The sequence below is a fragment of the Rhamphochromis sp. 'chilingali' genome, assembly GCF_963969265.1.
Source record: "Rhamphochromis sp. 'chilingali' genome assembly, chromosome: 17".
Lineage (NCBI taxonomy): Eukaryota > Metazoa > Chordata > Actinopteri > Cichliformes > Cichlidae > Rhamphochromis > Rhamphochromis sp. 'chilingali'.
This window is the reverse complement of record NC_137944.1, coordinates 28,012,478-28,029,222: the sequence shown is the minus strand read 5'-3', so window position 1 is coordinate 28,029,222 and position 16,745 is coordinate 28,012,478. Positions and strand designations below refer to the sequence as shown.

At 38.8% G+C, this 16,745-nt stretch overlaps 1 protein-coding gene across 1 annotated transcript; it reads left to right on the top strand.

Moving 5' to 3' along the window:
• The first annotated feature begins 3,321 nt into the window (after nt 1–3,321).
• On the top strand, nt 3,322–16,745 carry LOC308383973 (putative ATP-dependent RNA helicase ddx6). Its single transcript, XM_080862255.1, has 13 exons — nt 3,322–3,467; nt 5,596–6,720; nt 6,812–6,916; nt 7,754–7,883; nt 8,420–8,566; nt 8,727–8,821; nt 8,933–9,055; nt 9,464–9,592; nt 9,859–9,975; nt 10,236–10,299; nt 10,401–10,502; nt 11,399–11,612; nt 12,687–16,745. The coding sequence occupies exons 2-12, from the start codon at nt 6,478–6,480 to the stop codon at nt 11,605–11,607; spliced, it is 1,464 nt and encodes a 487-aa protein (XP_080718381.1). The 5' UTR covers nt 3,322–3,467; nt 5,596–6,477; the 3' UTR covers nt 11,608–11,612; nt 12,687–16,745.

Here is a 16,745-nt window from a genome sequence, read left to right as displayed (position 1 = left end):
CTATAAATAAGTCAAAACTGATTTAGACACAACCATCTAGCTCTATTAGAAAAGGAATTTGTGTGTCCACTCTTTCTACGTTTGCCTCGTCCTTGAGTGAGGGCGTTGATGTGTCACATCAATTACAAAAATGTCCACGAGAAGTTTATAATTCCTGTTCCCATTGAAAGCCTCACATGGCGATACAGTTCCACCATCAGCAGCAACGTCACTGGGATCAAACCTGTTGAGCCAGCTCTTAGAGTTTAATAAGCATCTAGGATACCATTGTCACCAAGAGCACCAGTAAGTCTGAGGAACAGGAGTCAGCAGTCACTGTGTGATTCAAACACATCTTGGATATGCCTGTGTCTTTATCTATCTGGGTCAACGTTTCCAGTCTTTAAAAAGAAAAACAATATTATACCTGAGTTATTGTCCATCAAGAAAACAATAAGACCTTTCAGTATTAACATTTAATATGTGGTCTTTGTACTGTTTTCTGTGTTCTCTAGTGTTACTGTTTTACATAAGCTTGCATGGCAGGTTTTACTGACAACAAAAGTGAAACACATTCTGAACCCAGAGGTCACAGTGTGCATCACCTTAGCTTATCAGAATAACCTGTGAATCTGAGGGAATGTAACATGGCTCTCACATCCTCATATTTTTTTTACATTTAAGTTTTTATTGATTTTGCAAGTTTTTTGAAAACATATACGGTACTTAAACCTGTATAAGAGCGGGGGGAGAAACCAAGAAAACTGCTGGTGTGCATCCCTCCTTAAAAGTCTAAGAGAGGAAAGAGAAGCTAACTTACAGTAGGTTCTGAAAGAATAAACACAGAAACGGGCAACTAAAAATGACAGTAAAGTAACATATTGGCTGGTAGTCACAGTTAATAATCCTTCAGATTATGGTATTATGGTCGTGATTTCCTGTGTGCTTCAGATAGCTCCAAAAGTAGTCCCAAATTTTATCTTTGTCTTTTGTATCATTTTTAAGTTTATTCAGCATGGACTCATAGGAAGCAGTCTCTGCCATTGCTCTGAGTCTTTCAGCTCAGGAAGTGCTGTAGTCTTCCAGTGCCTGAGGATAACCCTCAATGCAGTTACCAGTCCAACCATAACAACCGTAAAAACATTATGAATTCTTGGAATATGAGAACGGTCTCCTAACAAACACAATTCAGGAGTTAAGGGCACTTCTGATCCTGAACAACCTTTTAAAAGTGTGACGACTTCCTTCCAAAAAGGAGCTTTAAGGGAACATTTCCAAAAACAATGTAGGAAAGTCCACACCTCACTTTTACATTTCCAACAGAGATAGTCAGGCATAAGCTTCATGCTGTGTAATCTTGTTGGAGTATGATAATATCTATGCACAATTTTATATTGTATGCATTTGCTCCTCGCCTCCTTAACATAAATCCCATTTTCTACCAAAATTCCCATCCATTTTATGTTTGGAATTGGTGCATTTAAATCTTTCTGCCACAAAGTTTTAATATTCGAACACCCACTTCTATTATCATTTACCAACTTATAAAAGCATTATGCTGTGTGGCGCTCCCGAGGAATATTTATAAAATTTAGAACAAGATTTCCATGTCCCCCTCTGAACTTGGACATCACACAATATCTAATTTGCAAATATCTCCAAAGACGTTCCTTCCCTTCCAATTTGTATGTTTGGACAAGATCTATATAGGACATAAATTCCCCATCTTTAAATGAGTCACTAATAACCTTTATGCCATGAGACTGCCACAATTTCCAAAACACCATTTTCTCCCCCCTATACGAACAGCTGGATTGTTCCAAAGCGATGAGTAAAACTGCACATGAGGTGATATTTTAAGAATTCTATATTCAGCCATACCTGGCTAGAGTGAAGCAAAATTGCGTTTGTTGAAGTGCGGCTTTGAGACAGCATACATTTTGGGTCATAATGGGTATAAATCTCAGACTCTATACTCAGCCATTCCTGTCCAGCTTGATTTTTTTCCCCAGTAATTAACCAATTTTGCCACCTCGAATGAGATTGAATATAGTCTTGGATCGGGTAAACTTAAGCCGCCCTTCTCTCTAGGGCCATATAATTTACTTAGCTTGATTCTTGCCCTTTTCCCATCCCACAGAAACTGCTTAATTAAGTTTTCATTCTGTTTGAAGAAAACAGGCAGTATCACATTTGGTAACATGATACGTAGTTGAATTGGGGAGCTATAATCATTTTTACAATATTTATTTTGCCCCACAATGAGATTTTTAATTTGCTCCACTTTTTTGCTCCCAGACGCCTTAACACTCACTCACATCCTGGGCCATCTGACCTCGGGAAATCACATGATAGGGTGGGGCCAGGTTTCACAATGAGCTCACCCGAAACCCTGGCTGATTGGGAACCACACCCGCTTTCACACCTTGGCTCATGTGATTAGGTAGAGGATCATCAGGGGGTCCTTTGTCCCTCTTTGGGGGGAAACTCCCACTGGGTTTAAATCTGGGACTCCCCACCATTGACCCTTAGAACTGAAGAAGCTTCTTGGATGAGAGGTGAAACATCTTCAAACACCTCGAAGAAGTCCAGACGCTTTTCTTTCCAAGCTCCTTAGACGTTTTTATTTTTAGTAGGACTGGGTCAAAATTGAGTTGGGGTAGGTCCTCCATATCTTGGCTTAGCCTAATCCCGAGATACTTCATCCCTCTAGGTACCCATCCTCAAATTAACCCTCTATTATAGACACTCTCTGCGATGTAGGTTAGATTTTTTTTAGCAAGAATGTAGCTGTTGCTCCCTCAGTATTAGCTGCCAGAAATGTTGCCTGAGCTAGGAAGCTTTTATTTACCATTCATCTCTGTACCAAACATTATGGGAAACAGGTTTACAATGTTAAGGAGTCAGAGCAGTAAGAGTGCATATTTGAACTCATTTGAACCCATTACGATCGGTAGGTGATTGTAACCTTGAGCAAAGAATGTGTGGGCAAAGATCTAAAACAACTGTTAGCTGTGTTTCAGGTAATTAGGCACTTTTTGTGACTTTGTATAAAAGTCACAAAAAGGTGCGTTTATGACTGAGAAGAAAACTCTGTGGCTGATTAGATAAAGTACACAATGAGAATGCTATATTGATCGCTTTACAGAGCTTTTTCTATATTCAACTTTTATTTAATCATTCCATAAAATATAAAAATAAACATATGAATAATATAATTATAGTTAAAAATATAAATCCTATGTAGCAGTAACTAGGTGCGCCAGCAGGTGGCAGCAACGTCTTGGAGTCTCACGTGTGATAAACAGCAGAGAGACGACGAGGAAGAGGAGACGAAGAAGAGGCGACCATGTTGATTTAAAGGAAGAAGAAACACAATAGAGGAGATTTATATCCAGAAAAAAAATCAGTGATTGAAGCTTATTGTAAAGGAAATAGTTGATCGACCGCGCAGTGAGTGTTCGTTGCAGAAAAATAAAACAATAAAGGTAGGTTTGCGGAGCTTTGAGGCGTTTACTTTCTGTAAAAAACATCTGAGTTGCTATGAGCAGATTAGCATGTAGCTAACGTTAGCGAGTGGAGTTATTTGTGCTAAATTAGTCCGGAGGATAGCCGTATTCCATGAAGCTTTAGTGGAAACATTGCAAAAGAATTAACCCAGTCAAAGTACATTTTTATCGCATTGTTATCGTTATGATAAATTAAAAGATCATAAAAAGTAAAAGACGAACGAACGTTTTAACGGCTCAGTCGCTCGTTAACTTTAGCTCCGTTAGCATAACGTATTTAGTGTTTCTCCTTAGAGGCAGCGTTAATGTAAGATATTAATCAATAAATGAAGGTATGTAAAGTTTATCAAATCCAAAGTAATTGTTTTGGTGTGTTAAAGTTAATTAATTTCAGAGTGCGTTTGGAAAACTGCGTGAAAATTAAGTTTAAGCTAATGTGCAGTCTGAACGGTGGAGGAAAAAAACTTGGTAAAGTTATGACGCTGTGAGCAGCTTTTGGCAATCGATTCAAACTGTGATTGTTTGATTTGTTTCAAGCTGATTTGAGCCTCAGTAAAGGATAGACTCAATTTAAAAAAAGAAGAAAATCCTGACAGTTTGGGCTTCGTTAATCTGAGGGCTGCCACCTGGCAGGTTCACCTCTCTAACCTCGGAGTGCTGAAGCAGCGTGTCGCTTTCTGCAAATAACTGCCGCTTTTATTTATCACTGTTCAGGGCAGAAGTCGGCCAACTTTACTAACAAAAGAGCAGATTCTCAACAACTTTAACTAAAGGGGGAAGGGTCTGCAAGAAGCCGAAAACGCAGTTTGAGCTTTTTAATAAAAGTGGCACAGCCTGTTGAGTATGGTGTTTTAATACGGAAATATTCAGTGTTTCTATATACTGAATATTCATTAGTTAGTTACTCTGTAGGTATTCTGTAATTAATCTGTATGCTTATAAACGAACTACTACTAACTGTTCACTTCTTAAAAATATAGCACTATTATTTCACTATGTTGCATTTAGCATCAATATTTAATATGAAATCACGTAAGAATGCTGCCAGTTTAAATAAAGAATTAATAAATATTAGTAACAGTAGATTCGAAAGAAAAGTCCGCTTTGATGATGAATTTTTTTTCCCAGTGCATTTTTGCATCTGTGGGCTTTTGGAGTTTAACCGTTGTCAAATATGTGAGAATGACTGGCAGACTAGGTTTCTGTGTGGCCTGTTGTAGCTGCTGCTCCATTACTTCAAAGCCAACTGACTGTGTGTGTAACATTTCTTCAGAGACACCCTTAACAGAACAGATTAGACTTAAGGGTTAGATATATGTCATAGGTACATCATAACCACAGACCCCTCTGAAACCCAGCTACGTGACTACATGTCACATTAGTGTATTTTGTGATTGATTTGTGTATTGTTTTTGACTGCAGGATGTTGGCGATATCTGCAATTCAATAAGTTGAAATGAGAAGCTGCAGATCTCAAATTTTGTAGGGAATTCTGATGTAGATGATCAGGCATGTCTCTGACACTCAGGAGTTTTAATCTCCTGTAAAATTTGATGGTGCGAATCCTTTTAATTTCCCTTTTGTTTAGTTAGAGGTAGTTTTCAGTTGAAACAGTAGTGGTTTATTGGTGGCATTATGAAAAGTTAAAACAGGATCTGGAACATCCCCACCTACGCTGTCATCTCTGCTGTCACAGATAACGAGCGCTGAAAGTAAATTTATTTACCAACAAAACGGAACAAAAAATATTTGTTAGTGTTTGGGTCTACTTTGGAACAGGGCAACTTTAAAGCTATGGAGGCCACTGTGAGTCCTACCTGTTTTTATGCAAAGAAATCAAATTACAAGTAATCTGATAAGGAGTTAAACATGGCAGCCTGATGGCTTTAAATGCAAACATCCCAAAAATGCCGAATTGTTTGTTTATGAGATCTTGCTTCTTTTTCTCATTTTGTAATCATTATTTACCTATTTTGGGTTATGATGTCATCTTCAGTGCAACTGATGATCAAGAGAGTAAATAGGTAAACTACTTATAACTGGGACTTAGAGTCAGCTGTTCATGGTCATTTAAAAATGTAAAATCTCGTGCTTTTATTTCTTTTAGGTGAGGAGTCTGAGTTGTTGGCTTTGACTCTGAGGAGGCAGCAGGCGATCAGGCCACAACTCTCACACTTCAGACTGAGCTGAAGACCTGTAGTGTCGAAGGAGAGAGGGTCAAACACCTGGAGGAGAAAGGAAACTCACACCCCCCACACACACTGAAGACTCAGCAAGGGTGGAAAGCTTTTTGGGCTTTGGACTCAGTTACCCCTTGTGTGATTTTTGATTTCAGGATCCATTTTTTTGGAGTGACTTATACCCACACAGTGGAAATAAACAGAAAGCATTACGGACTATAATTTTGGGGAGATACTTGTACAAAGTTGGGCATTTACTTTCCTTTTTTTTTTTTTTTTTTGTCAAGAACAGGGATATTGAGCAACTCTAATGGACTCAAAAGTGGAAATAAGAAATACTGTTCCATTCACAAAGAGAAGTTTAAGTATTGAAGTAAGATTATATTGAAGATCCCCAAGTTCAGATTGCCTTAGTTGTTCTGTTTCAGGACTTGAACTGCTTCAATACTTGTTCACATATAATTTTTCTATATTGTGGACAAGTATATTCATGCATATGAATGCAAATTTCTCTTCATTTTGAAGAGCTCTTCTGTAAAAAGTTTTTTTTTTTTTTTTTGGTTGTTTTGTGTACGTCAGTCACTCTGTTGTTGAAGGGGACCGAACTGCACGTACGTGTGTATATGTAAATACTACGAATCCACTTCTGTCGTCAGCTTTGGACTTCAAACAAAAAAAGAGAGAGAATATCGTTTGTTAATGCTTTATTAAACTTTTTTACATCTGAAGAGAATTTTTAAAAATTAAACCTAAGACGCAAAAATCTAATACTTCAAAGGACAGAAAAAAAGAAGACAAAAACAGGGAAAATGGCAACCGCCAGAACAGAAAGTGTGGGCCCGGTCGTCATGGGACTGAATAAGCAGAACGGGCAGCTCAGAGGGCAGACCAAACCAGCTGCAGTCCAGCCAGCACCAACAACTCAAGGAAAGACTTTGGGTGCTCCCCAGAAAGCAGGAGGAGCCTCTCAGGACGGAGGTGGTATTAAGTTTGGAGATGACTGGAAAAAGAGCCTACAGCTCCCTCCCAAAGACAACAGGGTCAAAACCTCAGTGAGTTAAAATTTGATTTCAGTTTCTTGTCATGCTTTCGCTTCAGACTAGTTTTCTCCTGATGTCCTAACCATTTCTGTGACCACTGCAGGATGTGACGTCCACAAAGGGGAATGAGTTTGAAGATTATTGTCTCAAAAGAGAACTCCTGATGGGCATCTTTGAGATGGGTTGGGAGAAACCTTCCCCTATTCAGGTATGCTCAATATTTATTATCATTTATCTTCTTTCCAAATAGACCCCATTGATTAACTTACAATTTTATGTTGACAGAAAACCCAACACATGTAACCATTCTGCTGGGCATTTCTGTATTAGACAAACACATTTGTCTGTATTCTGTTGTGTTTTTTTTTGGGGGGGGGGGGGAGAATCATTTTTGACAGTATATACGCCAATATCAGTTGATTTGTGCGTCAGCATTTGACTTTTTTTAAAAAGAATAGGTGTTTTCATCCTGTTTCTTTTGTACTCTCTTTAAAACTCATCAAAAATTAACATTAAAAGTAAACATCATCTGCAGCACGGTTGATGTGGTGCACTTTTTAGATCAGGATTATTTCTCATTATAAAGTAAATCAGATTTGTTAAACTTTACAAATCTTGTCTTATTAAACAAATAATTTCCTTAAACTTTAAATATAATTTAACTGAAAAGAAAATATAAATGTGAACTGACATAAAAATGTAACAGCCTGGTGACAAGACAAGTGAATTATTACAAGAATCTAACACAATAGTGGCTTTATCTCCATTACCTAATTTTAACTATCACTGTGGATGATGGGGAAAAAAAACCTGGGTTACTTGTACGGTCATACAGTTTTATACATTTTATTTTGTTTGTTTGATTTGAGAGATGCTTACACATGCTGACACAATTCGGGTTGTTTTTATGGTCTACCTTAAAAGCACAAATGCCATGGTTTAAACATGTAAGACAAAGACACACATTTCATTTGTGTCCATGAAATAAAAAAGGCAAGTATGTTTGTGTAATGAGACAGACGGTTTGCCTGTTGGTTCCTTGCAGGAGGAGAGCATTCCCATCGCCCTGTCTGGACGGGACATTCTGGCCCGAGCCAAGAATGGAACAGGGAAAAGTGGAGCCTATCTCATCCCACTGCTGGAAAGGATAGACCTGAAAAAGGACCACATACAGGGTGAGGCACTGCCTTTGGTTTTATAGTTGGACTCCAAATATAAGCTTTACTGACTACAGTTTTAACTACCTTTTTCTTTAAGGTGTTTTTTAACTTGTGTTGTTTTCCTATGCTTCCATTTTACCTGACATGGCATTTCCTTCAGTTTGTCTAGGAAACAAAGCACGTGCTATAGAAAGAGAAGCTAATGCATCGTCATTGTCTCGCCAGCCTTGTTTTTTCTGTTGGTTCTATGTTTTTCCTTCAAAGCAGATTTCACACATGCATTGCAGCCCAGATCTTTTCTAGGACTGAGCCAACAGGGATGGACCTCAGCCTGACATTAACCTTTAAGTTCTCAAGTGCAAAGTCTCTGTGATGTTTGAAGGCACAGCTAATATAGCAAGTGGCCATCTTTGTGCTGCCTAGCAGAAAGGACAACTGTAAAACTAAAAAGCCAGATTAATTTCATGTGTGAAAACAGCTTGTGAAATCACATACCATCTATCATGTTTGTAATCTCTACTTCTTTTTTTTTTTTTTTTTAAATTTTCCAGCCATTGTCATGGTGCCCACTCGTGAGCTGGCACTGCAGATGAGCCAGATCTGCATCCAGCTCAGCAAACACCTGGGAGGAGTCAAAGTAATGGCCACCACCGGGGGCACCAACCTGAGAGATGACATCATGCGTCTGGATGAGACCGGTAAAGATTCATATCAACCAGCTTTGTGGTACTTTTATCCATGAGAGGTTATGGAGGCTGTCACTCTGAATTCCGTGTGTTATCTGTTGTTAAATATTGTCACAAAATGCCCCGTAAAAAGGAAGTTTTGATGATAATCATAGTTCTGTTTTCACAATAGTGCATGTGGTCATTGCCACGCCTGGCAGGATCCTGGACTTGATAAAGAAGGGAGTGGCAAAGGTGGATAAAGTCCAGATGATGGTGATGGATGAGGTAAATATGAGTAAAGTCATTTCAGAAACTAGCTGTTATTTCATGTATTGTGTTGTATCGGGTAAGAAAAGAGGCTTGCTTCGTGGTAATTATTATTCCGTTTCTCTTCAGGCGGATAAGCTGCTGTCTCAGGATTTTGTGGTGCTTATTGAAGATATTATTAGTTTCCTGGCCAAGAACAGACAGATCCTGCTCTACTCTGCAACCTTCCCCATCAGTGTGCAGAAGTTCATGGTGAGTAGACGGCTAATTACTGCGCTGCTTGTCCAGCCTGCTGGCTCAGAGCCACTTGGCTCCACTTAGCTCACACTGCAGACCGAGCTCCGCTCCTGTCGCGCCCAAATCTGTTTCTTTCTTTGTTGTGGACATTTCCAGGGTTGATTCAGCTAAAGCAAATTTAGTTTACAGTCACAGGATACGATTGCTTTTACTGTTTGTACAAGTCTTTTTTTGAAATTCTGAGTATCTAAGCAGGTACTACTTGTGTGGTGGTTTCAGTGACAGTGCATCCAAAAAGAAATTTCTCCATAAAGAAGAGCAGAAAATGATCATGACAGAAATGTCCTAGAAGCTTTTACAGTTCTGAAAACACATTTTTAAAAGCACTGTGTGAACTGTTATCTCTCTGTGTCTTTGCTGTAGGCCAAGCACCTTCAGAAGCCCTATGAGATAAACCTGATGGAGGAGCTGACTCTGAAGGGCATTACTCAGTACTATGCCTACGTCACAGAGAGGCAGAAAGTTCACTGCCTCAACACACTCTTCTCCAGGGTAACCGACTCTCTGTTAACTGCGGTTACTTTGTGACCACAAGTACACTTCTTTCAAAGTGACAAGTTAGCCCGCGTTAATCCAGTGTTTCCTGATTAAATTTTACTCCCTTTACCTTTATTTTTTTATTTTAATTCCTTTCTTTAAAAGGTTTTATCAGATAAGGAAACACAGGCTTATTGCTTTTACTTTTCACAGATGAAAATGCCCTCAAAGGCTCATTCTGAGCTAGGAATAACTTATTTTTTTTCTCCTCTCCATCATAGCTTCAAATCAACCAGTCAATCATCTTCTGTAACTCCACTCAGAGAGTGGAGCTCTTGGCCAAGAAGATCACTCAGCTGGGCTACTCCTGCTTCTACATCCACGCTAAAATGATGCAGGTGAGAACAATGTTTTTATGCTAACAGAACATTAGTGGGCTCTCAAATGAATGACGGGCGCAAAATAAAAGAATATGCCTGCTCGTAATCCTCCATCTATATAAATATTAATGTTAGATTCTTTTAAAACCTTAAAATTACTTTGATCACGGTATTAAAATACCTGAATATTTCAATGAGGAATACATTTTCTTCAGGCTGAAGAAAAGCAAATCCCGATGTTGGATAAGTAATGATTTGCGATCATTTGTTTTCTCCAGGAATACAGAAACCGTGTGTTCCACGACTTCAGAAATGGACTGTGCAGAAATCTGGTGTGCACTGGTGAGTTTTAACTGGAATATCTACTTGTGCATCACAAAAGCCTCAGAGTTAATCCAGGATATGTTGTAGCACTGCTGTAATCTTCTGTTGCCTTCCAATAGATCTGTTCACCAGAGGAATTGACATCCAGGCGGTAAACGTGGTTATCAACTTCGACTTCCCGAAGAACGCAGAGACTTACCTGCATCGTATTGGAAGATCAGGTATGTTTTGTTTTTGTTTGTAAATGTAAATCATTAAAGCTTACCTGCTTTTTTTTTTTTGTAAATGAAATTGTTTTCCAGGATGCTTGAAAGTTTATAACTGGCTTGTATTTAGCTAGAAACCATGGCGCACAGCAACCCCTGATGCACAATGAGAGAAAAGTGTTTCTTTTCTTATGTCACAGTTAAAACTCTCATTTTAACCATCAGAGGTCTAAATATCCTGTCGCTAACCCTAAAGCCACAGTTGAAAAGAGTGTCATAGCTTTACAAAAACTGGTGTTACTGCCTGTAAGGATGACAGTGCTGAGCATAAACTGCTATTTGCTCTAACAATTGCCCTGTTTTTAACAGAGTAAATGTCAGGCTTTAGCGCTTTAATCTGTGACTCAACTGCCTTCAAAAAGTACTTTTGTAATTTTACGTCCGTTCTGAACTTGTGAAAGCCGCCTCTGAAAAATATGGTCTGTGTTATGATACTATTTTAAAAACTAAACTGAAACGAGTGAATTCAATCTGCAAAGTAACTGAAATGAAAGTAAACACAAACCAAAATTTCCACATGAAGTGAAACAGGAAAAAGCAAACTAGTTAGAAAGCACAAAACTAAAGCTTTACTACAGGCTTGGACTTCGCAATCTGCATCTGTGACGTCTCGCCACGTGGCACAAGTTGCCAAATTCATGGGGTTGTTTTTTTGTTTTTTCATGTTTGACACGCTCACAGCGCTTCAGACTGTGACTGATGTCATGGTTTTGATGTTCTGATGTCCCTTGGGAACAGTTTCTCTACTGTACTATTTTATTTGATTATTTTCCCCCCACAATATTAATGACATACTTTGTTTTTAGTTTAAACTGGACATTGTATATTAACCACATTCTCATGTTTCTCAGGGCGGTTTGGACACCTGGGCTTGGCCATCAACCTGATCACATCGGAGGATCGCTTCAACCTGAAGGCCATTGAAGACCAGCTGGTGACCGACATTAAGCCCATTCCCAGCAGCATCGACAAGAGCCTCTATGTGGCCGAGTACCACTCAACTAGCGGAGATTGTGACGTGGAGGAGGTCGAGGAGAAGCGCCAACAGGACAGCACCTAAAACAGGTGCGATGCCAAGAAAAAGCGAGGTTGTCTGAAATCATTCACTGCTCCCTATCCCGGGAGTTCTATGTATTGAGCTTCACAGCTATGATTAAAAGTAAATTCAGGGTGATAGTTGGTCAATATTTACCATGATTTTAAATGTGAACAAGTTCATTTTAAAATGCTTTCCTTACCTTTTAAATATATAGTTTAGCATGAGCTAAATTAAATGGCAAGCAACTTTGGGCATGTAGAGGTGGGCAAAGAAAGCGGTGAACTAGATTTCTAACATGGGGAAAAAAACAGAGTTTTATATAAAAAAAAATTGCCAAAGATTGCTAGATTTGTGAAAGATTTAGATCAGTAAAATGAAATGCTGTCAGAGACTACTCGCGCCTTTGTCTCTGTTATGTCTTTGCTGGCACACAATTACATTTATTAATCACAGCTGGCTTAAAAAATAGTTTGCTCAGCGTATGATGGGGTTCTGTGGAGGGCAGTGCACATCAGCTGTACACTACTTTTCCTGAGGCATTGTGAGATGCATTAAATGCTGTAGGGTAGGGGACACATGCCTGGGATTGGCTCACAAAACAGTTTCTTAAATTTTTCTTCTCTTAACTTTGTCATTTGCAGAGGTGGTTATGCTGATGCAGCATATTAAAAATCCGGCCTAAAATCTCTCCCAAAAATCATAACAGCTGTAGCTTTGTCAGGATGGACTAATCTGTTTGCACAAAAGGATGTGTAAAAAAAATTAAACACTTAATGACTGAAATCATGGAGCGAGGATCAGCTGATCCATGGAAGAGTTTGCAGCAACTTGCCTTACCAGTTCTGTGTCGTGTTTGTTTGGTTTTTTTGGGGGGAGTTTTTGTCAATGTGTGGCCTTCCACTTGCTTTATCAAAGTCATTCTTACCCCTATGAGGACAAATGCCATGTAGGGTATAATCTTACTCAGACTGAAAGATAGCCGGACTCACTATACAGCCCACTCAAGTGAGTAGTGAATGATTTCAGATGCAGTGTGGCTCCTTGTGTTGGTAACTTGACTGACGATGTGCTCCTAATCCATGTTTTGTCCTCTTCCTCAGGACGCTGAGACACACCGGGCTTTTGCACAGACATCAGCGCTTGCACCCAGGCTTCAGGCAACTCTTCATTTTTACATTCGTCACTTGTTTTCCGAGCCTGTGGAATGGATGTCTTAAAAAAAAAAAAAAAAAAAAATCAAACAAAAAAAGAAACAAAGGCTGTTTTTATTTTGGAGCATTTCTTTAGCTTTTCCTCAACAAGAGCTGCCTCATTATTTTATACATTTAGAGGTTTAAACTGTGCTTTGCACCAAGCTGGGACCGCGAGAAAGCTTAACAATTCCTAGAATTAGAGAAATGAGCTGTTTTGAACCCGTCGCCTTTGGAGACAGTTTTCACTTCCAGCAGCAAAGTTGGTCTATTTTGGGTTTTTTTGTTTTCTTTTGTTTTGTTTTGTTTTTTTTTTTAAAAGTGGTGCACTTACACCAGCCATCACTCTGTCCACTCACACTGCTGTGGTCACTTAAGTGCCTTACTTGACTCCCGTGTGCACTCATCCATTCATAGCCTGCTGCCGACTGTCACGCAGCAGAGTACGAGCACAAAGACGAATCAATAGTAACCTGAGTTTATTGAAACTTTAGTCATTATGCAAAGGAAAAAAGGACAACACACTGCTCTCCCGCTGAGAGGTGTGCAGAAACATGGCTCAAAACCATCCTGAATGTGAACGTTTGTTTTTAATGTGAACGTTGCAATAAAAAAAAAAAAAAGGGCAGCTTTATTTAAATACTACGTGACTGTTTTTCCCTTCCACCATGAATAAAACATGAGCAGAGCTAATGTGAGAAGACGGCCCCTGTACTGATTCGTAGAGTATGTTGGCCTGCAGATACACACAAGCAGCATGGGAGATGAGTAGCAGCTTCATTAAATTAAAGCTGTTGTTCTTTTACAGCTAAGAAAAAAAAATATATATTGACTGGTAAATAGTGTAAATCTATTGGTCGCTGTAGCTGCTGGATGAAAATATGTTCTCTTTTCCTGAAAAGGATGATGCATTCAAGACTCATTCAAAACAGCTGATAAATGAGCTTCAGCATGTCCACGATTGGTGCAAAACAACACTTTTAACTTTTTCTTTCCCCACACAGCTTCTGTTTTTTTTTGGTTTTTGGTTTTTTTGGGGTTTTTTTGTTTGCTTGTTTTTTTTTTGTTGTTGTTTTTTTAATCGAGGAAACGCACGGTGGAAATGTGTTTTTAAGCCCTCATGACAAAATTAACGTCGGTGAATGTATTAGTTGCCAATAATAGCTGTGCAGCCCGGTGGTTTAATGCCAAGCTCTTCACGTTGCTGCTGCAGTAGAGGCTCCGCTTCAGGCTTTGCTTTAATGAAATACAAACTGGATGTGAGCTGGTTTCATGAACCACAGAGGAATGAAACCCGCTCAGTCTTTAAAAGACCACATATAAAGTCAATTGGAAACAACTAATTTTTTTTTTTTTCTCTCGTGCGGCAACAATTTTTTTTTTTTTTTCTCTCCACAGCCTACACATTTTTTATTTTTTTTATTTTTTTTTTAAGTGACAATTTTTGTGAGGGGTAGATTTCTTTTAAGCAAACTTGTAGCATCTTTGAATGGGCAGCTGATTTTTTATTTTTATTTTTTTTTTTTTTTTTTTTTCCCCTGCCCCCTCACAGATCATCACGAATTATTAAAAAGAAATTTTGCTTTTTAAGATTTATTTTTGTTGCTCTAAGCAGTTTGGGGGGTGGGGACAGGGTGAGGCTTTAGCACTGGGTAACCGTTGGAGTTTTTGGGGTGAGTTTTGCAGAAGCCAAGTGTTTTATCAGATGCTCACCGAGCATCTTGAATCATCTCTCTGGGACTTAAAGCATAGTCAAAAAGCATTGATTTTGTTTTATTTGTAATTTTTTTTTCTCCCCCAGAAGTTGGGGGAAAAAAAGAAAACTTGTTTATGTTTTGACTGCCAGAGAGTTACAACAAACAAACAAGAGTTTGTGGAAAGTGATGAAGCACTGTGATCTCCTTGAACCTGTTCAACGTTTGTGTGATGGAAGATCAAAGTGCCGTGATTTTTATTTTATTTTATTTTTTTCCCCCAGTAGGGCAATCTTTATACGAGGTATTCTGAATCATTTTGAGGAAAGAAAATGGTAAATGATTCATTGTTTACACTCGTTGTTTACAGTTATAAAAGGAAAAAGAAAAAATGAAAATGCTTTGCTTCATTGGTGGAAGAGGAAGTAGACTTGTATTGTTTCCTTTTGTTTTCCTTGAAATAGATTTTCAGGATTTACATTGAAGCAAAACCAAAAAAGTTGAATGTCGTATGAGCGAGTGTGTGTGTGTGTGTGTTGACTGATCTGGGATATCTGTGTGCGCGTGTGTGTGTGCATGTGAGTTGATTGATGTGGGATCTGTGTGTGTGTGTGTGCGTGCGTGCGTGCGTGCGAGTTGATTGATCTGGGGTGGGTGTGTGTTTGTGGGTATGTGTGTTTTAAAGAGTGTGTGTGCAGTTGATAAGAGTCATCGTGTTTACATGCAGCCTCATCCAAACAGCTTTATCTCTGTGGATAAATCCAACAGGTTCAGTTGATTTGGAGCCAAATTTGTTACTCATGCATGATTTTAAAAGAATCAAACTGACCTGTTGTTGTAGCTCGAGGCTGCGTGTACGCGAGCTTATCGTGCAGACTGTTTTGTTGGTCAAGTACGATGTCTTAAGTATTGATGTGGGTGTTTACAGTTGTCAGGGATGTGATTTGTTTTTTGTTTTTTTGTTTTTTTTTTCTCCTTTTGTTTTTTTCCATCTCCCGCTTGCTCCAGAAGTTGATGTTTGTGGACACACAAAATAATTTCTAATGAGATTTTCTTTTTGTTTTCTTTTTTTCCCCCTTCAGTGGTTTGTGTTCCTACTCACTTCCCTGACAGTCAGTCCATAAACTCCTCTGTGACACAGAAAATTAGATATTTAGCTGAACACCCGAGATCTTTGTGAAATGGTTGGATTTTTACTTTAGGGATGAGATGAAATGAATCTGCCAGCTGTTTCTTAGCTATATATTTGCTGTTTGCGCAGTCAGTTGTAACATTCTTACACTCTAAAGTAACGAGCGCAGCCTCATTTCGACTCAGTCGAATGTTTTGAATTGGGGGGGGGGAGAGTCGTAACCGATAGAAACTACAGCATTAAGTCGATGTTGTTGTTTTGTCGGGCTTAACCTGTCACAGAGGAAGTTATGCTGAATGTAGTCATGAATGTTGGTTTTTGTTGTCGTCATAAAGTCTTTGTATGTGAGTGTTGGCACTCTTTAAATGGAGTGCTGACAGGGGCGGGAGGCAGGGATATTATCAGAAACATATTCAAAGTTAAAATCAGAGAAAGGGTGAGGACTTGGATACTATAATGAATTTTCTTTTTTCCCTGCTGGTGTAAAACAAAAGTTAACATCTTAATGTGGACTATTAGTGTTAAAGGCTTAAATGCCGCTAATATTTCTACCGTGGATTTGCTGCACTAAAATAGACTCGACCACTGCTGCTGGAGGTTTTTGCCAGATTTTAATGACACACTCAGCAGATTTGCTGTAAGCTGAGCAGCAGTCCCCCTGCAGCTTCGATGCAGAACAGTGGCGGTAAAATTAAAAGTAGATGAAGACAAAGTCGCATGAGTAGAAGTGGGTGCTTATGATCTAAATTGGCAGATAAGTGTTGGTTTAAATTATCCTTTTGTTGACTTGTTCTCCTTCCTTGTACTTACTGGTACTTTTTTTTTTTTTTTTTTTTTTGGCCCTGTTTTCCTAAAACCATGACTAGATTGGACCTGAATTGGTATAAAACAAGATTCCATGTTTCCTCCCTCTTTCCCATAATTTCACCCATTTTTATTTTCACTGAAATGATTTTGATTGGATGACATTTAAAAACACGTTCTTCCATTGTTACTATTAAAAAATGCTTTTGGGTTTCTTTGCCTACAAAATGCATTAAAGAGGCACAAGGTATATTCCAGCAACTCTGTCCTCAATTGTTGTAACATGGAAACGCATATTCAGGGCCTGATAAGAAACTCAATAAATTGACCTGAACTTTA